The 23,242-nt window shown below is 50.9% G+C and overlaps 1 protein-coding gene across 3 annotated transcripts; it reads right to left on the bottom strand.

The window, feature by feature from the left end:
* Positions 1 to 4,040: 4,040 nt before the first annotated feature.
* Positions 4,041 to 23,051, bottom strand: GMEB2 (glucocorticoid modulatory element binding protein 2). Of its 3 annotated transcripts, XM_085314231.1 has the most exons (10): positions 22,882 to 23,051; positions 21,184 to 21,360; positions 15,907 to 16,004; positions 14,723 to 14,853; positions 12,931 to 13,034; positions 9,839 to 9,996; positions 8,059 to 8,130; positions 7,104 to 7,241; positions 6,266 to 6,388; positions 4,041 to 6,044 (listed from the first exon to the last, which is right to left on the bottom strand). In XM_085314231.1, the coding sequence occupies exons 2-10, from the start codon at positions 21,312 to 21,314 to the stop codon at positions 5,407 to 5,409; spliced, it is 1,593 nt and encodes a 530-aa protein (XP_085170357.1). In that variant the 5' UTR covers positions 21,315 to 21,360; positions 22,882 to 23,051; the 3' UTR covers positions 4,041 to 5,406. The 3 variants fall into 3 exon arrangements, with proteins under 3 accessions (XP_085170357.1, XP_085170358.1, XP_085170359.1); XM_085314232.1 differs by lacking the exon at positions 22,882 to 23,051 and having other exon boundaries at positions 14,723 to 14,850; positions 21,184 to 21,655; XM_085314233.1 differs by lacking the exons at positions 21,184 to 21,360; positions 22,882 to 23,051 and having other exon boundaries at positions 14,723 to 14,845; positions 15,907 to 15,993.
* Positions 23,052 to 23,242: the final 191 nt, after the last annotated feature.

The following is a 23,242-nucleotide window of genomic DNA, read 5'->3' as shown; positions in this document are numbered from 1 at the left end:
CGGCCACCAGAAGCCGACGGCAACGTCGGGGCGCGAGGCCGAGGCCCCGCAGATCCCGCGTCCCTCCGGCGGCAGCATCCCGGAGGGGAGGCTTGGGAAAGCAGCCGCCCTTGGGGGCTGTGTTGCAGCGATGCCCCAGGCCTGACTTTCCTGCTCCGTTTTATCTCGGAGCCAGCATCCAGCTGCAAACTCTGGGAAAAAAACAGGCAAAAAATAAAAAATAGGAGAAAAAGGAAAAAAAAGCACTTCCAAATAGGTGCAGCTAGCAAAGATTACAGCCTTGGAGGGCCAGACTGTGCCAGAGACGTGGAAACCCAAACCCAAGGGCTCCCCGCTGCCAAGGGGGCTCAGAGGCGCACGGCGTGCCCAGGCGCCAGGCCAAGCGCGGTGCCGGCGGCCGCCAGCTCCTCGCCGCCGTGTTTTGTCAGCAAAGGAGCGATTAGGGCGTTCAGCACGCGCCGGCCGCCGTCCCGCACGGAGATAAGGCGGCGGCGGTGGGAGAGCACCGCGCGCGGCAGCACCCGCTCCCGCTCCCGCCGGGCCCCCCGGCCCCGTGGGGGACGCGCCGCCGGGCTCCCGCGGCCCCGCGGCGAGGGGACGCGCGGTGCCTGCAGCGGGGCCCGCGGGGCGTCTCTGCCACGGGACTCTGCACCAAGTTTTTCTTTTTTTCTTTCTTTTTTTTTCCCCCCCCGCCCCCCTCCTTGCTCGCTGGGGTGGCAAAGCCCTGGAAAGCCCCAACTCCCGCGGTGAGGGCGATGAGAAACTCGGCTGCCCTTATACGTTAAGTGTCTGGTCCTGCCTGGCGCGGGTAAAGRAGGTCCCATAAATGCAGAGGAACCCGAGAAAAGAGCGCAGCTCTCGCTGCGGTTCCCACCGGGAGAGGGGGAGCGACTTGCTTAAAACAAACAAACAAATAAATAAAAATTTTGAAGGCCGGCACTCGCTGGGCGCTGGGGCAGAAAGGGTCGGGGAGGAGGCGGCGCAGAGCAGCAGCAGCAGCAGCAGCAGCAGCAGCAGCGCAGCCGGGGGAGGAGCCGGAGCCGGAGCCGGAGCCCGAGCGCTGCTGCTTTTCGATAACCAGCCGGGCAGCAGGTTTCGGTTTCCGTTCCCACGCCGCGGCTGGCGCCCTGCAAAGCCGCCGCTCGCGTGGCACCGCGCGAGGTTTAACGCGCCCGAACCACTCGCCCAGCGGCTCCTCCGCGGGACCGTCCGCCCCGACTCACCGGGACGGCTGGGACGGACGCCGCGGACGTCGCCTTCGCGGTCCCGAAATCCGGCCGGTTATTTCCACCCGCAACGAAGCCAGGGGAACGGCAGCCGCCGGCGCGGAGCGGGCGAGTCCCGACGCGGGGGCCGCACGTCCACGAGGGTCTGGACSGCTCGACACTGGCTTTTAAACACACTGCGCTGGGAAAAGTCCTTCCTTCCACGGGGCAAGGGGGCGAAGAGGAACAGATCAAACATTGCAACGCACCTTTCCGCCTCTGCACGCAGGAGGAGGGGACAGGAGAGATGAACAGGCTCCCTCAGAAGGCCTCAGATGCACGCACACCAGATTAAAATCTAATTAAAATCAGAGTGTGCCTCAAGTCAGCTCAGCAGTATTAATTGCTAAGCAAAAGCTAGTTTAAATGTAGATGATTTAACCTGAAGTCCCTATGTGCAAAAAGAAAAAAATACCCAGATGTAAGATCTTATTCGCAGCATCCGCAGCAGTTTGGACGTGCACAGACCGAATTAGTGAACTAAAGGCTCCCGCACGTGTGTGCACGCACCCAGGAGAGGCACGTGCCCCTTGTCTACCTGGCACATCTCACTCCAACATCCTCTTGAGCTTCCTTCTCAGGAAGCCTCACAAGGACGTTCTACCAAGCGGCACATAGCAGCTCCAAAGCCAAGAGCTCCCTCAGTATCARAAATTCACCCTGATGAACGTGTTCCTGTTACTAGGGTCTGAAAACAAAGCTCATTACACGTGAAAACTGCGGTTCTCCGCAAACACTCAGCGGGTTCCTTTCACCAGCACTCCCGAAGCTAGGGCAGCTCAAGCCCTCAAGAACGCACGTTGGTGACACGGAGGGCAGCAGCCCAGGAGCAGGGCCACGAAGGGCCCTAGGGACTTCTGCAGATGCTCCAGGCTGGCCAGAATCCAGCACTTGCAACAGCAAGAGAAAAGGGATGAGAGCCCGGACCCAAGGCTCGCCCCGCGCCGGCTAGAGCGCGACGTGCTGCTCGGCCTCGGAGAGCCGAGCCGCACGGCTCTGCAGCGCCGCGAGATAAAGCCAGCGCAGCACCCTGGCACCACTTACAGCATCTACGGGTACCCGGGGACCCTGCTGTGGTCACGCACTCGGCCCTCCTGGCTCACTGCACAGCTCTGTGGCACCGAAGCCTTCTGGATGCTACGCTGCGCTTGCTCAGTCCCTGGGATGCCAGAAGGATCCCACTTGCTGCTGGAAGCGTGTCTCCCCTTTGCTTTCACTTGCGCGCAGGAGCTTGGAGAGGAGCCGCTCCTGCAACACCGCCGCCCCGCTCCGCCTCCGAGGAGCGCCAAGCCATCAGCGGTCCACAGCGGGCTTTCCCGTCCCGTTAGGCCCTAGGCAGACAAAGTCCTCCRAACACCACTGACCTGTGTCCTTAACCATCTGCGAAACCCAGTTACAACGTCCAAACTGCAGAGTAAACATCACGTCAGAGCAGCCACCACGCTGGCCAGATACCCAGCGTGCACACCTACTTCTCACTGTCGTCTCAGCTGAAGAGAAAACACAGTTGTGCTCCTTCCCCAGCGTGGGAGGAAGGAGTTATTATTTACTTAAGAGAAGGAAGTAAGTGATGTTCAGAAAACTTGCTTGGCAGAAGAGACAGAATTAGCAAAATACTGGTCTGGTTCAGTGGTTTCAAAGCTGCTGTAACACAAAACTAGAGACTTCTGAACAACGACCTTGCTGCGAACGTAGAGGTGCTCCGAAGAAACGTGCCTCRGTGCAGAAACCGTGCTGGTCTGCCCGCTGCGATGGAGAAGGGCAGAGCGTTTTAAGCAGGGTCACAGAATCCACGGTGCAACCACGCACCCGCTTCATTTCCGTCCTGCTTCCCTTGGGCCAACCCTGCACGCGCTCGCGTTCGCCCATCTCACCACACACAAAAAAGCTGCTCTTCTTGCCCCCGGCTTATAACYTCTATTACCACATCTCTGGTCTGCCAGGACATAACCACATGTCCACTCCTCCCAGCACAGGAAACGTGCCAAGGCAGCACCCATCCCGCAGCCAGGACAGCAGATCTTCAAGACTGCTGTTCTCATCCAAACCGCTCAGTCAGGTTTGCAGGTTGTCATCAAAATTCCCAGTTCCTGAAATTAAAAGCATCATCTGCAAAGAAAGAAATCCTTTTATATCATCAAGTTTTAGGCAAAACTTCTCCCACTCACATATGTAGCAGTGAAATTGCTCAAACTCACATGCCTGAAGAGGTCCATACTATTGACAAGAGGTTTCTCCTCCTCGCTCCAACAGGAAAGCCGCCCTCTCCCAGTAATACTAAAAGCTGGTCGTGTCTTTCTTTAACAATTCCTAAGCTTTTTTTGTAAAATTTCACTCCCCCAGAGTTTTACCAGACCAACATGCAATTGCAGCTAACAGATTAAGCCAAAAAGCTCTATGGTCCCCATGGTTAATAAAACCTTCAAATGATCAGAAAGGACTTCAGTGCACCCCAAACCAGGCACTTTAAGGGCTAGAGCAGCAAACAAGCCAAGCCACCTGTMGTGGCCACTCCTGATGTTCTCATAGCCTGTGCTCACGGCAGGAGAAACGCCCTGGGCATCTCCTCGCACCCAGGATACAGTCTGGAACAGTCACAACATGCCCACAGTCATGGAAGGGTTTGAAGCATTTCTCTGCAYGTGTGGATGGTAGCGAGCACTGAATATACGTACACACAAATATATCTTTAAAGTGTGTTTCTGCTCTGACGTAGTCCTGAATTGCAATCCTAGCTGTCATGACCACACACTGAAATAAAATAAACCAGCAGCACTCTTTCAAAAAAAATATTTATTAGCTCATTAAAGTGACCTGTCATTGCAGCTGCTGCCAGATCAAGTTATAGAAAACCCACACTTCAAGCACCCAACTCCTTTTAGCTGGAGACAGTGTAAACATCGCTTCACACACATACGGCGTACGTGTGCCTTAAAACAGGAACAGCTGAGACTCGCAGCAAGCTGAATCATCAAAAGAATATTTGAGAGCTGAATATTCTGTGTCGGTGTTTCAGACCTTGCGGCCCACAGAACATCTTTGCAGCCACGCGGGGAGAGAATGGCAGCGCCCAGCTACGCGAGGAAGAGGCACTCAGCAAGCCGCGTGCGACCGAGGGCCAGCCTGCTGCCGGGGCAGGCAGGCTTTAGAGTTAAACCTCGTTAAGAAGCGCAAACTTCTCAGAGTGCTTTGTTTAATTAGTCTTTCTGCACATTCAACAGTACGTTTCTGCCTTATAGCAGTATCTTCACAACCAGAAGGGCTACACAATTTGCTTAAAATCCCAAAGAATGRGTTCTTGGAGAAAAATAGAAAGAGACCCTAAATCCTCAGAAGTTACAGCTTTTTCTGGCTCTTTGCATTTGTCTATTCTCTTCACGGAACCAAAACCTGTAACAGTTCTCCCCCATCTCCTTCACTGATCAGACCTGGGAAGCACATGGTGATCCTCAGGAGGAAACCTCATCTACTGAGCACGGACGAGGTGTCTAAGCCCTCCAGATCCAACGTAACAGGACCCGCAGCTGCCGCACGGAGGGTCTTCCCCGCCGTAACTCCACGCCCACTCGTGTCCCACGGACGACCCGTGCGCCCACCCCTTCCGCCAGCCCGTCCACCCGCGCAGCCCTCTCCCGGGACAGGGAGGGCAGCCCCCGACCTGTCCTCCGCGCGCCGTCAGCTCGCGCCAGACCCTGCAGCCACCGCGGAGCTGCGCCTGCTCTGCGGTTTGTCTAGTATTTTCTTAATCTTTTGCTACTGCCTTTGCTTCCTTGCCCTGCGACCCTGCTCCCGTCTGCTTCTCTAACACACTGTCCCAGCTAAGAAGTCTAGAGATAAGGCAGGGCTAACAAGCTAGAAACAGAATAAGTATTCCCAGAGAGCATGGGAGGAAAGCTTTACGACAAGCCTTTTTTTCCTCTCCAAACAGGGCAGAGCATTTTGCCTTTCCCTTCTTCTGGCGTCTTTCCTCCCTCTCTTTCTCTCTTCTGACTCGAATCTCCTTATTACCAATTTCAGCCATTCTGAGTCTCGTTAACCTGTGCCCTCTTTACACTGCTCCCTCTTCGCTCAGCGCAGACGGAGAAAAGGCAGTTCCAACCCAGAGTGTCACAGAAAACGTCCCTCCAGGCAAGYCCCCTCGTCACTTCTGCTCCGCCTCGTCGGCCACTGTGGTCACCTCGATGGTGGTGGCGCGTTCGTCCGCCGCCGCGGCGCCCGACGGCACGGTCACGATCGTGCTCCCACCGGGAGCCACTTGCGTCACGTTCTGGATGGCGGTGCCGAGTCCCGGGAGGGTGAGCAGCTGGAAAGGGCTCACGACCTTCACGACAGTGCTGCCGTCCTGAACGGCGGCCGTGCTGAGCACCGTCAGGTTGGAAGCGTCCGGGTGGATCTCCACGGCTCCGGGGAAGCTGGAGCCCGCGGAGGCCAGCACGGTGTACCCTCCCAGGAGCGGCGACGCAGGCGAGCTCACCGCGGGGGGCTGCGACGGGCTTTTCGCAAGCACGGACGTTGGAAGTGCGGATACCACTTTGCTGAGGGGCAGATTGGCAAGTTGAGAGACGGGCATTCCTGGAGCCACCGCGATCTGTGCCGGCTGGGACAGGACTTGGGAGGTTATGGCAGCTGGCCCAGACGTGGCCCTGGTAAGTCTGGGACGTTTTAAAGGTGTCGGGACAGAGACCGGAGTTAGAGTCATCAGTACATTATTGAGATGCTGTGATTTGTGCTTCAGCTCCTTYGCCCGCTTGCGGTGCTCGTCACACTGCTGCTCCAGAGCTGAAAAGAGACAAGAATCACCAGAGGGCACCTCAGTCTGGGGCAAAAACAAGCTTCCAGGAACCACCGCCATTGCAGAGCCTCCAGTATGAGAAGCTGGTCCTTCCGCAGCTGGTTCAGCACGCGCCAGCTTCAACAAAAAACCCACTTTCTTACTTAGAGATAAGACACACTGCCAGTGATGACAAGGGCAAGAACACCGGCTTTTCTCTGGGGTATACCTGCCAAATCCCGCGTATACTGTTCTCTCGAGCGATCCATCTGACATTTGTGGCTAGCCAGGACCTTCTTGACCAGATCTAGCATGCCGAAGTTCTGGACTATGTTGTTGAGTAAAACGGCATCTTAAAAAGAAGACACAGATCTTTGAGGAAAGCAAAATTCTCAATATAAAGCATTTCTTTCCCTGGTAAAAAGCCATAAAAAAAAAAAAAAAAAAACATGTTCAACGAAGGTAGTCAAAAATCTGTGTGAGGACAATGGGGGAGAAAACAGAAGAGTCGTGAGAAAGTGCAAGAGGTCATTAGCATATAAACAGTCCTTTCCTACTTAACAGGAATTGATTAAAAAAATAACAACTCCTCACACAGTAGCTGACTGCTGCATCATATTCTGATAGCCTAAACCCACCTAAGCTCCTTTGCCAAGCATTTGTCAAAAAACCCAAAGCCAGCAAACAGGACACACCAGCCACAGGGAATTTCACAGAATTTAGGCCACCTGAGCAGCCCCAAGCACTGCTGAGAGGCTGCCCAAAGCATGGCCAGAACAGCTTTTAGTAGAAGCTGTCCAAGCTGGCAGCCTCACTTTCCCCTCCCACACCACTACAAAGCTGAAAATACTCATCTAATTTAAATTTTATGAGAATGGTAAATTAAAAGTCAACCAGTAAAAGCATCTCCTTTTAATTTCATTTTCTATTTTTAAGAAAATCAGTTTAGTTATGATTAGCCRCATTCCTATAAAGGTATCCATTCATGCTAAAGGAGAAAATTCACAAACCCCTCTCTTCAGATGATTCTTTCCAACATGTCCAAGCACCCAGGACCAGATCCTTACCGCTGAGCTGCAGTGGGGGATCTTGTGCTCGCTCCTGTAAGCCTTTTATGGTCTCCATTAGCTCCTGGTGGAATTCATGGATTACTTCTTCCAGAACCCCTGCTTCTTTCAACCCTTGCCAAAAAGCAAAAGCATCATCTGGAGAAAGAGAAAGCAAAAGACCCTTAAAATACTAGGRAGAAGCAATGGGGATTTTAACGGCTCACTCTCAAGACAAGCAGTGCACCAAGGGGATGGCGACTTGCTTTGGATTCTGCTTCTCATGTCCACAGGGGTGAGATTCACTCAGTCTYTAAGTAACACAACAACAGGGCAAAACCCAACCAAAGCACATACCCTGAAGGAGTTGCAACTGAAAGAACAAATACTTTTGGCGTTTTAAAAGAACATGTTTTCTCCTAATGCTTCTGGCATGCTCCATATCACATCCAACCTGGCCAAAGAGCTCACTGATCTAGCAGAAAAGGCTGTTCCCAATTCAGCTCAGGATGCAAATTAAACCCGGGGCAAGTAAGAGACACCCAAAGCAGAGTTTCTTTTAGGAATCTGATCTCATCAATGTAGCTAGATGAAGCAGCAGGAACCCCATCTAAGAAACATCTGTTTCCTTAGCTCAGATTACACAAGAGCAGCAAGAGAGAAGTTTTACARCTACTCTAATTTTCCCTAGAGCCACACCAAATATTTGGCCTATACTTTGACATTCTGCTGCTTAGAAACAATTTTATCTCAAGATGATGGTGCACTCGGACTGAATACGTGCAGGATATAATTTGATGCTATGCACCGAGGAATGGTAAACAAATAATCCCAGAGGAAGCTCAAGCAGGCTTGCAAATTAAGGCAGCTCCAGCAAGAGAGTTCCTATTCACTGTCCTTGCTGTTTGATTTTTCCGTGCATTTCTTCTAAGCTCTACCCTGGATGTGTTGTCTCTAGCGCATTCCCGAGACATACCTCCAATGCTAGTGGTCCAATCGCTGGCATCCTCACAGGTTTCTATGGTGATTGTAGCTGGGGATCCATTCACTGCAGCCAATAGCAAGAAGAAAAGAAAAAAAAAAGTCCTGATTTTTCACTACGTTTTTCACAGGCTGTTTCTAACGAAAACACTGCCTTGCATTTCCACAGCATCCCCTTTTTATTGCACATGACCCATTTTATTTGAACTTTGCTCTCAAAGCCAAATCAGGAGACACCCCGGCGAAGCGTCGAGCCGCACAAGACCGCGGCGCAGGCGGCGGTCTGCCCACGCCGGCGCACACCTCCGCACGGATCGCTTCTGCGGTCCTTGCGAAAGGACACGTGCCCGGGACGGGCGGCGTCCTTCCTGCCCCCCCTCCACCACGCACACCACTACCGCCTAGAGCGGAAGGCGAACAGATTTTGAGCCCCGAACAGCAGATCTGTTGCAAACCCCTTTTCGCCCTTYGCCAGCTGGCTCGCGCGCGGGGTTTGCAAAGACAAAAAGCCTCGGAGCAGCGGGAGCCTGCTCGGCTCTGCCCGCCGCCCCCCCAGCCACCGCAGCTCGGCCGAATCTCCGCGGAATTGCTGCCGCAGGGACGAGGGAGCCGCGGGTCATTCGAGCCGCGCGAAGGGAGATCGGGGCCGGGGAGGCTGCGGCGATCGCCGGGGGAGCGCTGCGAGCACCCGATTGCCCCGCAGCCGCCAGGACTCCGCTTCCTTCAACGCCGCCGGAACCCGAGGGCGTGGGAAGCGTCTCCTCGTTAGTGAGTTAATTTCCATGATTCGATTTAATAGAAATGCTGCGATTCCAGAGCCCAGCGAGGGTGCAACAGGCACCAAAACAGACACCGGCTTCCACGGTTACCGCTACCAAAACACCGGGCTCGGCTGCTACGGGCTCCCCGCAGAGGCRGCTAAGGGGTTCAGCTCGGCTTCTTCAGAGCTGATCACGAGCTGAGGATCCAGGCGAAATCGGGGGGATGTTTCTTAATTCTCAATRACAAAAGGATTTGGGAAATATAAAAGTATGTAGAAATTAGATAATTTTCCCAAAAAAATAGCTACCTGTAATTACAAGGCAAATTTAGGGCTAAAGCTACATAGCCACAATATCCTTTTAAATCCATTTTTATAAACTACACACAAGAGGGCAGATGAAAAAAAAAAGTTGTATTCCTTGGTTCTCTTTAATCTTTCATCAGACAAAAATGATAAATAATTCAGCCAGGGAGCCTTAAATGAAAATGCTTAAATTATTCAGAAAGAAGTCAGTTTACAGCTTAAAAAAAAAGGTGCAGTAAGAGGGACTCCCAASCTGGCACGCTGTGCAGCAAGAGAAACCATGCTGATCTCTGACCTCCCGCGATAAGCACTGAAGGACAGCACCTGCCCAGCAGCTAGGACAGAAGATGACCTCATCAAGCAATGACTACTGTTTTCCTGTTTTCTTACAGATTTGCAGTCTTCTGCTTCAGCTACAGAGTTTTGGGTAAGACAGGATGCAAGAAGGGCAGCTCTTCAGGTCATGCAATGTCATAGAGCACCTAGGTGAATTATTACACCTCGGCCAAGATGTACTCTGATAGTGAYTCTGCCTAGCTCTGACATGGGAAATCCTGCAACAGAGCAGGGAGGAAAAGCAGAGAACAAAAACAACCCACAAAAACCAAAGAACAGAGGCAACAATAAGGGGCATTCATTAYGCAGCATTATTTATGCTTTAACTCTTCAAAGCCCCTGCTGTAAGGGTGCTAGGAATCACTGAACATACCATCTGCAGAAGCAGGAGTGAGAGGAATATACTCTGTTGATGTCTGGCTGGTCAAAGACACCCTGGCTCCAGTCAGGTCAATTTTAGTGCTTCGGCATGTGTTCGAACAGACTTTAGCATGCTGGTAGAAATCCAGCTCTCCAGAGTCCATGATCTTCCTGCAACACAGGGAGCAAGCATGAGAACATACTTGCATCAACAGGGTACTGACAGATTGCTGAAAAACAGCTCCTGTCTGGATGCAAAGCTTCGCACTCGAACTTTTCAAAATTCTAGATGAAAAGCACAAGCTGTACTTTATCTTTCTGCTTTTCTCTTCCTTTCATACAGTCCTATCTAGCAGGCAATGGTAAAGCAGAAGGAAATGTTCCCCTGTAAGAGAATCAGTTAAATAAAACCCTCCAGAATTCTGCTTAACAGGCCAGCAAGAATGAGAGCGCAGACAGGCAACAGATTTCACCCAAGTTTCCCTATTTCCTGATCTTAGAGACAGCATTAACCAAGAGTTAATTAAAACAGTGCCCGCTTCCACAGTTTGCTCCGTACTGGCCACTTGCACAAATCTGACCACTACGCGCAATACTTCGGTGGTGGTTAAGTGTTTTAGGAGGCCACAACGGTAAGGAAAAAGCCCATCAAACGTATGTTGTAGCTGAGGTAGAGAACTAGAACAGATTAGAATTTCTGAACATTTTTCTACCATATCCTGTATTTTCCTGCCAGATCAAACTGCATTAGGAGCTTCCTTGACCACAAATGAATCGGAGGTGTGATGAATTGACGGCTGGTCTTTCCAATGATTTTGCCAACACAGACAAGGATGTGCACAGGGAGGTTATTAACTAGTTAAGCAAAACGTGACCCTACAAAAATGGGAGGAAGAAGGTGCACACTTAACAGAACACTGACTGCATTAGAAGTAAATTTTACTGAACAGTTAGAATGAGGAAAGAGGAAGAGACTAAAAAAAGTTTCTTTAAAAAACACTTCAATGAAGCATACCATGTTGTTCTCTCCTTCACTGCCACACATACTGATTAATTAGTAAAGGAAGGAAGATTAAAACCAAGTGAATTTGATGTCCTTTTACAGCTTGAAACAAAGCAATCTGTAACAGGTGCCCAGGGAAACACATAGTGAACAAATATTTACAGCAAGCAATAAACAGAGTAACAGAACTTGGAAGCAGCTCATTTCCCAATTCAAACAAGGCTTCAAAGTCAAAGGAAGTGGTGAACTCTTAAGACTTGAGGCATRACAAGTTAAAACTGTGCACACTGGGAGAATTTGTCATCTGCATTAGAGGTAACAGATGTCACAACAAAGCTCCACAAAAGCAGAAGCTCAAGAYAGGATTTCAGCACTGTAAAAAGATTCCTCTCCAAATCTGCACAAACACTGAGAACAAATTTCTTCAGTCCACCAGGACTGGCACATTCCAAAACCACCTTTTCTTTGTCACGGGAGCATTCAACTTGGGCTGAGAGACTCAAGGCGCACATTTAGTTTCACAGGAATATATCCCTGGGAAAAGTTAAAATACCTTTAGAAATGTCAGGACAAGTTGCATTCTCTCAACCGATCTTCTACTTGATAGAAGTCTTCATGTGAATTTACTGTKTAGAATCCAATTTTCTAATGCAGCACTTCAACCCTGCTCTGTGACATTGTCAAAATCCTCTTTGCAGAGCTCTGTGGGATCAGCGGATCTGTTCTGAGGACATTYCCCGAGCTCGGTGTAAGCGATACACAAATACCGCTGAGCACATCCACACTTCCGTGGGGCGCCTCTATGGAAGAGGCAGAGCTGCACTGTCCTGCTGCTCTTCCATCTCCTCCTCCTTCTAAGAGGAAGGAAACACCCAGCCTTTGGGCAAGCTCGTTTCAGAGCTGCTCCCACCTCTCTCTGCTCTGATCCTTCTGCATGGGGGTCTAATTTTCTAATTTTAACTAGGTGCTCTCGCTGGATCCAACAAACTTGCTTTTTGAGGGCAAGAGGAAGGGAAGGAGAACGGAAGATCTCGGTCTGGTCCCTTGAGCACCTAGTCCCCACACACATGCCCACAGCCTCCTGCAGGAAGGTGAGCTGCAACCTCAGCCTAGGACTGAGGCAGCAGGAGGTTGGTTCCTTCCCCTTTTTGCTTCATGTCATGTAGAAAGAGATAGGATGCAGTTCTCGTTATAAACTAAAATAAGGTCTCTCAACTTAAGCAAAGGAGGCTGCAAGACTAGCATATATGATCTTCCTAATCTAAACAAGTTGTCTCCAAACATCCCCAAGTCTTTGCTGGCCAAAAACAATCTTAGCTTCCTATGATTGGCTTCCAGTGGGCTGCTGGGCTTGCCTTCACGTATTCTTTGGGAAGTTTCTTCCTTGAAAGGCCCGCCTGGCAAAGTATAAGCTTATTATGTAAAATCTACGTGAAGTAAGAGCTGCTTAGGAAGAATAAGGAAGACTCCTACACACAGGAGAACACAGGCAAACACAAAGCCACCCAGAGAAAAAGAGTATGAAAATATTGACAAACACTAGGGAAAGGGGGGATGTATYTGTCCTGCCAAGAGGAGAAGAGAGATTTTAATTGAATCACTGTCCCAGGCAGGTGTTAAAGATGACCATAAATTCAGGAACTGAATTCTGTAGTTAAGGCCAGAAGATAAATGTTTGTATAAATAAGCTTTAAATAAGCCYTTCACAAAGAAAAGTGGCACAAAGCAGATGTAATATAATGTGTGTTACTTTATGACCAGACTGTTTTCATTTGGTAGGTCATACTAAGAACCTGTATGCAACACAGCCTGACCACTAGTTGCCATTAAAACTTGCAATGACATTATGACAGATGAACTCAGTATGGCTGAAGCTGTAAAAAGACTGCAGAACCATTTGTTGTCCCAAATTATTCCCTACACACAAGGATAAGCGGAGCCATTGGATGGACAGTATTTGGGGCCAGGCTGTTAGTAAAATAAATAGTCAGTGGTGCAATCGYTCTCTCAGCAGCATGAGTCAAAGCTGTCCCATCCTACCACTTCCCCCCAGAAAAAAGAAATCCAGCTGTTGCTGTGCACATACAAATAAAGAGACTAACCGGAGCATGATCCCATTCATCCGGATCGCCCGCTTCCAATCCTTCAGGGTTGACTTGCCCGCCAAGTGGACAAACTCTTTGGGACTAATTAGGTGATCATTAAACTGCAAAAGGGAGAAATGCAACATCAGTGTGACATAGCACAACAAATGAAAGCGTGCTCTGCAAAAATGCTTCGCCAGACGGCAGGGCTGGCTGCTCAAGTGATATTTTCTGSTGCCCAACAGCAGAGGGGAACTGCCTCACAGGCACAGGGGAGTTCAATAAAATTGCTTAAAATAAAAGAAAAAAACATGCTGACAAACACTTCCACACCTCAGATTGCTAACTGAACTCTGAGTTACGGCCATCTCTAGCTAAAAGTCAAATATTACTTTTATATTTAATTAGTACTTGCTAATTAAAGCCAGAAGTTTGGCATGCGTGCAGTATACAGGAGTTTGCTAGATGCCCAACCTGCTCCATCCCACAGCAGCAAGCAGGAAAGCCAGGCAGAACACTTCTTGGGGTTTGTGCACACTATTAGCATCAGCGTGCTGCTCCCTGCCCCTTACAGCTCTCTCAGTACAGTGAGCTTTGGCACTGGAGAAAAGTTTCAGTTTTCAGAGAACTTCCAGCTCTGGTACACTGYCACTAACGAGCAAGCAGACCAGCAGCCAGAGCACGAGTGCTCCTGTTAGGATCTAGGCTTCCTAGCGGCACGCTACCCAGCACGCAAATCCACAGAGCCTTGCCAGAATGATTCCAGTGGAAAGGGGAGCAGTGTTGTTACTATTCAGTAGCAAATTCTGCAGGAGGTCAAAGACCGAGCACAACCGATATTTATTAAAGCTCTGACCTCTGTAACACTGCACACCCACTTCCCAGAAAACCAGTTCTACAAAGTTGACACGTACTGCATCAGTAGCCAGCTATTCCCCCTTTTCTTTTATTACCCAACACACCCACCTGTATCTGAAGTCAAGGGCTAAATAAAAAGCAACCTGCTGAATCAGGCAGCCTGCTAAAGAGCTGCTTTATGGTCAACCTCTGTAAAGACYGTCCCAGGTCTAGGCCTCTTTTCAACACCACGTCAACCAAAGCAACACTCATACAACTACTGTAGGGCACGAACTATGTCTCTAACAAGTGCAYGGGCCAAAGTGCAAAGAGAAAACTGATTTTAGGCAACAGYAGAAACAAATGATCTATGCCAGTAYCCACTTCTGCYGAGACTGGCAATGCCTTCTCTCCCACAGAGCCCAAGGGCCATCCTTTAGAAAAGCCCTTCACAATATAGCCCAAAGGAGCAGTACCTAACCAGTGTTTTTTAATCAATGCCGAAATGCCACTGATGCCTTACTACAGTATCACAAACTGTATGTTCCTGGATATGAAAATTTTGCCCTCCTCCCCAAATCCATGCAGTTTCTAATCATGAGCCATCCTACCAACAAACTTTTCACCAAATTCTCAGTCTCTCTCAAATGGGACAAACAGTGGAAGYGCTCAAACTTTTCAACATGCTCCCACATACAGCTAAATGGAAACCACTCCAGGAGTATCCAGGAGTGCTCTATTTTGTCCCTGATTTGTTCTCTCAGCAATACAAGGAGCATGGACCAAGAGCGTCCTCCTCTCCCACGAAGAGGTGGTTCTGATGCAAGAAAAGTTTATCAGGTGTTTACCAAATCAACAGAACAGTCTAGGCAAGTCCAGTGCTGGCACTAGATGGCCTGGCCCTGCTCGATTCTCCTCCCCAGCCGAGAACCCACCTCCTCCTTGCACACACGGACAAGTCTTTTACTCTCACCTGCACACACTTCACATTGATCCCAGGGCACACAAATTTTCGCCATATCAGGTTGGCTTTGCTGTCTCCGCAGGTTATAGGGTAAACAATCTCTGCCTCCAAACTGTCTTCATCTTCAGCCATCTTCACTTCTCACAAGGAAGAGAAGCAGGGACAGATCAAAAAGAAACATGAGTCGCAGCTCCTGGTTAACCATCAGAGCATACATAGTGGTAGAGCACAGTTTAAAAGCTCAAGATTTTTTTTTTTTTTTTTTAAATCAGACGGGACCAGTTGGGTTCTGTGGCCATAACCGGCTCATCCTTTATTAATAAAGTGTCCAACTAGCCAAATTTCCCTAGCAAAAATTGCACAAGCAAATCTGCACAGACCCAAGCCCAGAGGAATGTACAAAACATGAGAAATCAGTGGGTAGGGTTGAAAACTCAATTCATTTTATCAAAATGAAAGTGATGATGTTACACTGTAAAAACACGGGTGAATGTGACTGTTTCTTTTTAAGCAATTYGGTCTTTTAAGCCTACTTGGACAGGGTGCTTGCACGTGGCTAGCCACCATGCCTCTGCAGGACAACCGATCTCCAGCCAGCCTGTCCCCCTTGCTGCTGGTGGAGCCTTGGACATGCTCCACACTACAAAACGCTCACTGTTGAGCTGAGGTCCAGGGAGGTTTTAAGGGTCCATTTCCCCCAATATTGTGCTCACCACACTTSCTAACTAAAATCCAGAGAGATGGTCCAGACCAGATAGCTCTAATCTCACCAGCACCTCCAGCCCCGGGCCAGTTACAATTGTTACTCATTAAATTCCCTTCTGCTTGTAACGAAAGCTCGTGCGTTTGCTGAAAGCGGCTGGATYGCAGGGCTGTCCTCGGCAGAAAGCAGCGGGCAGGAGCCGGAGAGGGCTGACGCCTGGCACGGCCTCCCCAGTGCCAGGAGAGGGCGGCAGCACTCCAGCAAGCAAGGCAGCCGGCTCCCGGCCCAGCAGGATGGATTAGCTCCCGGGGCTCCTTCCCGAAACTCCTTCCTGAGAGCATCCCCGGTGCCCGCAGGAGAGCCGCAAAAGCACGGCCCGCGGCTCGGCGGGGCGCCGGCTGGACCCCCCCCGCTTGCGCCCACCGGGCCCCCGCGGAGCGGAGCTTTGCAGCGCCGTTAGCCACGAGGCTAATGCAACCTCTGAACCTACCTAAGACAGCTTCCTTCAGATGCGTCGAGGCTGTAAAGGCGGCAGCAGCCGCAGCAGCTGCGTTTTCCGTCTCCAAGGTGTCTTCGTTCATGTCACCCCTGGTAAGAGAGTTGAATATGCAAAATTAAGCCCACCACCACCAAGGGAGCACCCACCACTGCCRAAGGCCAGGTGGTCTCTGCCTCCCGTCGCTGTCAACGGCGGCCCTGCGAAGCTCGCTCCAAGCCAGCGCGTCCCCCGCACGCAGCCCTGCGCGCGCCTAGGAAACCGGCTCGAAGGGCTGCTCTCAGCACAGCGGAAACTTCTCTAAAACCCTCATTTAGAAGTTTCAGCCAACTTCTCCTGAAGTTTCCCCAGAAAAGCACATGTGAAACATGTTTCCACTGTCTGGGCAACGGACTAGCTAGATCTAAAGCAAAGTAGCTCTACTACTGAATTAGCGYGTTGGCTCTGCGTCTCCCGGGAGCAGAGCCTCAGAGAGCAACACAAACACTACAAAACAGTACAAAACCCGGCAAATCTGAGAACAGACATAACTGAACAAGAGCTGTAGACCTTTAAGCCCAAACTCAGCCTCTTATAACTTCATATATAATAACCACAATTTAGTTCTCTGCCAACAGCAGTGAAGAATGCATTCATCTTCCTTACACCAGACATCTCTTGATGCTTGCTGGTGGAAAGAGAAAAAAACAGCATCCATGGCCTTACTGCTTGGCTGTTCCCACTTCCCCCGCAGAGTGCGGACAAAATGCCAAATCCAAGCCCTTCTGCAAATGGCTTAAGTATACACRCAAATGTAAAACACATTTAGCTCTTCTGATCTGGGTCACACGCCTCACCATCTTCTAGGAGATTCCCATGCAAGAAAAGCTCATGCTGGCTTCTCCACAGATTGTATCTGTTGAGTCCCAGCCATAAAGACTGCATGTCCATTCCTAACGGGTTTAAAGATGTATATTTATTTTTGTTATCAAAGAGGACCAGTCTAATTACTGCAGCAAATTTACTCTACCTCTTTGAGGTCCTGCAGAAGGGAAGAAAAACAGTGAGTTAACTTTTCTGGTAATTCAGCAGCTTCAAAATGCATGAACCGCTTCCTAAGGAAGACCAGGTGAAAAAGGTAAATCTGAAGCCAGCCTTGTTTTAGTACCAYGGATGAGCTAAAGCAACGGGCCCAGAGATTCACTGGTGGCTGCAYTTCCCACAGGCAATGCTACAAGGACAATCAAATTCAGGAGCGACTGGTTTTTCCCAYCCTCGCTTTAACGCTCACAGCGCATTCCCAGCCTCGTACCACACAGCTTCGGGGTGGAACTGCAGCTTCAAAGCATCCCTCCCCCTCCAAGCTGCAGGGCGGGCAGCGCGCTCGCACGGGGGGCTCGGGGRTCTCGCGGGGGAGGCACCTCGGTCGCGGGGGGAGCAACTCGAGACCACGCTTCAGCGAAGCGGGAGCGCAGGGGGCCTGACGAAAGGCCTCGGTTTGCAGGAAAGGCACCGCACGCCGTCACGCGGGGGCCAGCAGCGCCGAGCCGGGAAGCACGGCCCCGGGAAGGGAGGCGGGCCAGCCGGCGGAGCTGGCTCTGAAGGGCAGGCTCTGAGCCAACACGTTCGAGCACGGGTTCATATTCAAAAAGCAGCGGTTGAACACAAGAGAAACTGAAAAATTTTAACCTAGTGTTTCTTCACCAATTTGCTACTCGGTTCTTGCATTTCTCCAGAAAGCCTCGGAGAAAAGCCGGACACCCCACGTCGGCAGGACTTCAGGGCTGCAAGGGAGGCAGCTGCCACCTCCAGCATGCAAACCCCAGCACCACAAKGTCCCAGGTCTGATCTTCTCCACCTGCCGTTAGACAGGAAACCTCCACTGATTTCTCCAGAATAAAACACCCCGGCAGAAAGTCAGCATCTGCAGCAGGAGCGCGTTGCAGGGAGCTTCCTCCAGGACTTCAATTCGCCTCATTCGTGTCGCTCTCAGAAMGACTGAGAAGCATTACTGAGTTGGGAACATTAACCCTGCCCACAACTTAAACTCCTTCCTCAGGAGAAAAGCAAATGAACTTCAACAGCCTCCAAGAAAAATTCAAGTAGCTAGATAGGGAAGTGTGTCTCTGCCACACCTGGGGGAAAAGGGGAAAAAAAAAATCAGCCAGTTTTTCCTCACTGCTTTCCCCCATCCTGCTCCAGAGAAACAGACCGAAGGAAAGGCAGATGCAGAAAGGAACAGGAGGGTATTCGAACATCTTCCAAGCCATAGCGGTTCATCCCATCAAATAAGTATGTGCCTTAGCCGGTTGTCATGACAAAGCTGTGGGAGGCAGCAGTGCTCACGTTTCAGCGGGCAGCATCATTCTCAAGTTTCTCCCCAGGAGAATCCGTAAACCAGATGGGAGAAAGAAAAAACTTAAGTATCAGTAAAGCAGTGGGCTTGCTTCTTCGTTCTCTACTGCTCCTGCCTCACCTGAGAGGTCTCCAAAAATCTGCACCAGGAAAGCTAATTAAAAATACTGGCCAACTGACTGGGGCATAGGTGTATGGACCTTTTCCAGTCACATCTGAAAGAGAAGCTTCTTGCTGACAATTACTATTTTTCTATTTACTTCTGCTTTTTTTCAGTCAATTCAAAAAATATGTGAACTAATTAAGCCCTTAAACATTGGTTGCATTTTTTTTAAATGGCAAAAATACATCCAAAAGAACTCTAGAAAAATGCATCAACCGAGCTTTGTCATTTTAAGTTGGACTATTTCTCTAGGCACTCAGTTTTTTAAGTGCCTCAAAGTAAGAGTTCAAACCCTACTTCCCATACAAACAGTGGCCGAGACAAAGCACAGGAATCYGAGCCCACGCTTTCAGCTGCTTTCCCTACAGAAACAGGGTCTGGAAAGCAAAAAACAGGAGGAGGAAGTAACCAAAACAGGCTACAGACTCCCCCAAGGAGGAATGGGAGACCCTGCTAAGGCAGTCATCCGAATCTCAAAACGAGACGGTGGGTGGCTCGTTCTACCATCTACAATCAACACTACGAACCTGCTTGGCAAGAACAGTTCAACAAGACATAGCAAAACTAGCAAGAATCCTGCTGCACTACGAGCCCAAAATCCAAATCCTTCAAATCTACCCGCCACGATCCCAGAACATGGGCACGGAGGTGCCCATGGTCTCAGATCACAGCATATTCCATGCCTGGAAGAGGCCATCCAGCTGTTTGCCAAGATCAAGATTTTTCAAAAAGCCCTCCAGGAATCTCTTAACACCTGCGAAGATACACTCCACTCGTAGATACAGCTAAATAAAAATCGTCGTCTCTCTCCACTCTAGAGCGCTATCCTGCTTCTGGCTATCCAGAGACACACTGGGAAGATGAACAAAGGTTTCCAAAGAAAAACAGGAGGGACAAAAGAATGAAATGAAACTAAACCAATTGAGACAGTCTCTGCCACAATCCATACTGTCAGCGAACGTAACGCTGCTCCAAGCGGACCTGCACCTGGCCATATCAGAAACAGAAACCACTCTGCATCCAGAACAAGCCACAACCATATTTCATGTCTGGCTGCTTTGCTGCTAGGAAAGCTAAGGAGGTTACTGCAGGCAAAAATAGCCCAAAAGCAAGAAGAGTGGACGCCCTCCTCCCCTCTGTCATCCACTAATTTGGGAATGAAAAAGGCTCTCCGAAATAATTCGGAGACTCGAGCAGCCGAGGAGGAAAGGGGGCAGTTCCCGCACGCGGTATCCTTCGGCGTCCTCGCAGGAGCCCCTTTTTCACCACCACCTGCTCGGCGACGCAGCGGAGCGTGCGCAATCCCGACCGAGCGGGGCGACGCGGGGAGCAGGCGACGAAGCAGCGTGCCTCTCGCCTGCCCCGGCCCGCTTCCTAACGGGACCTGAGCCTTCTAACGAGTTTTATGCTAGCCACAGCAGAACGATGAGAATAGCGTCTATTTTATAATATAAAAGCTGTAATCTGATGCTCTTCCCCAGAGCCACAGGGAATCCGTGACACAGAAATAGTAGGACATAATGGAGGAAACGAGACAAATGTGTTTCGTGAAGAACAATAAACAGCCACTTGCTACTCACTTATTGCAAACACAGGAACTTCTGAATCGGACAAACCTGCCTGGAGCCAGCTGCAGTTGTGAACTTGGATTTTCTGCCTGCTGAAAAAAATCTAAGCTAAAAATATATCTGGGCTCTGGATACAATCCAGTGACGCTCTGAAGAGGAGTAAAGCAAATAGCCTGTTACTACATGGGSTTTCCAGGTACAAAACAAGCACTGCTTATGTTGTGAAAATCTAGAAAAGCTTGAACAGAGTAAGCTGAAACAAATAGTCTCAAATCTAACACACCATTAAAGAAAAGGCAAAAAAAAAATGTTAAAATCACACAAATTCACTTTGTTTTTTGAGAAGTGACATTCCRCTCGATATTTTGTGGTTTCAAGGACGCATCTGCTATTTATATTGCCAGTAGTGATCCCGCTTGTGTTGCCTACAGTGACAGCAGAGTTTTCTTTCAGAGCTTTGCTATAAACCTTGACCCTCAAGCCACCCCTCGGGAAAAGCAGCTCTGCTATATTGCAGCCAATACGCTGCAGATGCGGATTCACCCCTGAGATGCACAGCTTGGAGTCAGCTACAAATGGGGGGGGGGAATGGTCACTGATGCTCATCTCCATTCTAACATCTATTTCCATTCAAAAATTCCCCCTGCCCCTTAAAAGACACTTTCACCCACCTGTCTAAAACTTTTTCTTGCATTGCTCTTTATTTCTGGTAACAGGAGGAGAGTTTAAAAACATCTGTGAGAACACAGCTTTAGAAGAGCAAGAGTGGAGCCGGTTCAGTGCTCACGCTGTCACCAGCGTTGCTCGACAGCAACACACTGCAGCGTAACCTCACCGAACTTGCGCAGACACTCAGCGCACACTCTCCCAACGGCGTCAGTGAGAACGTAACTTGAAATCGGAGATTGCACGGATATCCCCAAAGCGCTACTGGCACAAGCGATGCAGATAACGAACTACGCGATCCCCGTTGGAGGGGATTCTGGCCAAGCAGCCTGAAGGGCAGCAGGATGCTTTGGAAATATCTTCACACATGCAGAACCCCGGGCCAGCTTACGTGGCTCCGCCGTGCACAAGCTGCACAGGTGAAGTCAGAGACACTCGCTCCCACCCCGGGTTCCTGTCCTGCAATACAAGGCTTTCCAGCACGTAACCACTATGTTACTGCTAGTTACTTCTAACACGTGAGGGGAAACCATGTCTTACCCATGCTGAGAGAGGTTTGTGGTCACAAGCACAGTTTTCACCTCTTCCACGCCACTTCCATCAACCGCGTTGTCGGGCGTCGTCACTACGACCACCTCCTCCATGTGAACGCTCACATCAGGCGCTGCCATCGGGAAGGACGGGGGGACAGCGACGACCCCGCTGGGAACGGCCCTCCTGCGGAGCGGGAAGAGACAGGGAAGCAGGCTGTGAGAAGAAGACCTCCCGGTTAACAAGGGCTACGAAGAGAAGAACGAGGGGAACAGGAGCAAGGGGTGCAGGGGCTGCAGGCAAATCCACGATCCTAAAGAAGAGATCAGTAAATCCCCGACCCGCTCCACCTCCAGCTGGGGAAGGAAGGTCCATAAACCAAAACGCACTTTGCRGTCTGAACAAGGATAACCAACACGGGAAGGGGGAAGGAGCCTGGGGCATGGACTGGGGCACAAGCAGCCCGGAGCGCAGCACACGAGATAGAACTGCTTCGTATTTGCGTGTGCTTCACAAAAAACAAACGCATTCACCTAAGGTTTTAAAATTATATGAAGACACACAGACTGAAGGTGTGTTCCTAAATGCATTTCAAATTATCTGTTTAAGAAAGATTTTATGCTGCTGGAAGAGCTCGCTGTCCTTTCCACACTGCAGCTCCTGCAAGGCAGGCRGTCTTGAGAAGCAGCAGAGAATTCCTCCCACCCCCCAAACTTGCAACCAACCGACACCACCACCACCACGTCACGCCTGGCGGAAACRAAGTGACATCTGAAAAACATTTTGAAGTCAGTGTTTCTAATAAATCAGCAATAGCTTTAAGCCATGGCTTAAAACCGACTTCAGCATTGGTTTGTCTCTGAGGACCCGCTGTCTTTTCGGGATAACACCATCCGCCTCCTGTAGTTCTCCTTYGCCGTTCCTGGCTCAGCACTGGCTGCAGGGAAGGGACCCGCAGGACATCGCTGCCTCGCTAAATGCATGAGCCCCCCTGGGAAGCCCCACGTCCCGCGCAGCCCGGCCCTGGCTGGACGCTGCAGAAGTGAACCTCCAACTACCCGCAGCAGCTGGTTTCCAGAGTTCGGTTCTACTCTGAAAGCAACCGAGAAACAAAAACACGTTAATTCTCAGCCTATCTGCAAGCTAATTTTAGTGACCRACCTCTTACCGCATCCCCCTGGATGCTGCGCCTCGTGCAACAGAAATTGCACTGCTAAGTGACGCAGAAGTCCCGCACACGCCTCTCACGGTTACGCCGCCCGCGCCGCCGTTCGAACCCCAAACGCAAGACGAAGGCTGCGGCGCAAGCGCTCGCTCTTCACTCTGAGCTTTGTGTTCAGCGCGGCTTGAGCGGGGCCAGAAACACCGCCGGGACGCGGCCCAGGACCAGAAACACCGCCGGGACGCGGCCCGGGGCCAGAAACACCGCCGGGACGCGGCCCGGACCGCAGCAGAGCCACGGCGCGGCTCTCGCCGGCTCCTCCCCAGCCGAAGCCTCAACCACGCCGACCCGGAGCGCGGGAGAGACTTTGCAACGGGACCGGGGCAACGGCAGACGGGCCTCTCCGAGGCGGAAAACCTAACCAGAGGCCAACAGCGAAAGCACTTTAGTTTCAGCAGCAGCAAGTTAAGAAGCCGGCGCGGCCAGCCGGAGCAGGAGGAGCAAAGGGCCGCTCGCTTTTTTGTTTGCTGCTCGCTTTTCCAGACCTCGTGCCGCGGCAGAGCCACGGCCCAGGGCACCGCTTCCGACGGCGGCTGGAAAAGCCTCCGCGTTTTTCTTCCTGCAAGAGAGCAGATCGCAGGTTGGGAACGCTCTTAGCCAAGGTGCTTCCAAAAGCGCTCCCGCAGCCGCTCGCTCCCGCTGGGCTTTGGGGACGGCTCCGGAAAATCGCATAGGCCGAGGCTCTGCGGGCCGGCGCGGCGCAGAAACCTTAGGGCAGACTTCAGCCATCCGCGCGGTTCGGGGCCGAACGGGGCAGAAGAGCAAAAGCAAGCAGCRGGAGCGGGCGAGACCTCGGCGCGGGAGGCAGGGCACGCGGAGGCCCTCCCGGCTGCAAGGGGGGGGGGG

This window comes from Rhea americana, unplaced genomic scaffold (assembly GCF_003343005.1).
Source record: "Rhea americana isolate MKP2758 unplaced genomic scaffold, rheAme1 scaffold_4, whole genome shotgun sequence".
Lineage (NCBI taxonomy): Eukaryota > Metazoa > Chordata > Aves > Rheiformes > Rheidae > Rhea > Rhea americana.
Note: the sequence above shows the minus strand (reverse complement) of the source record. Positions and strands in the feature narration are given on the sequence as shown.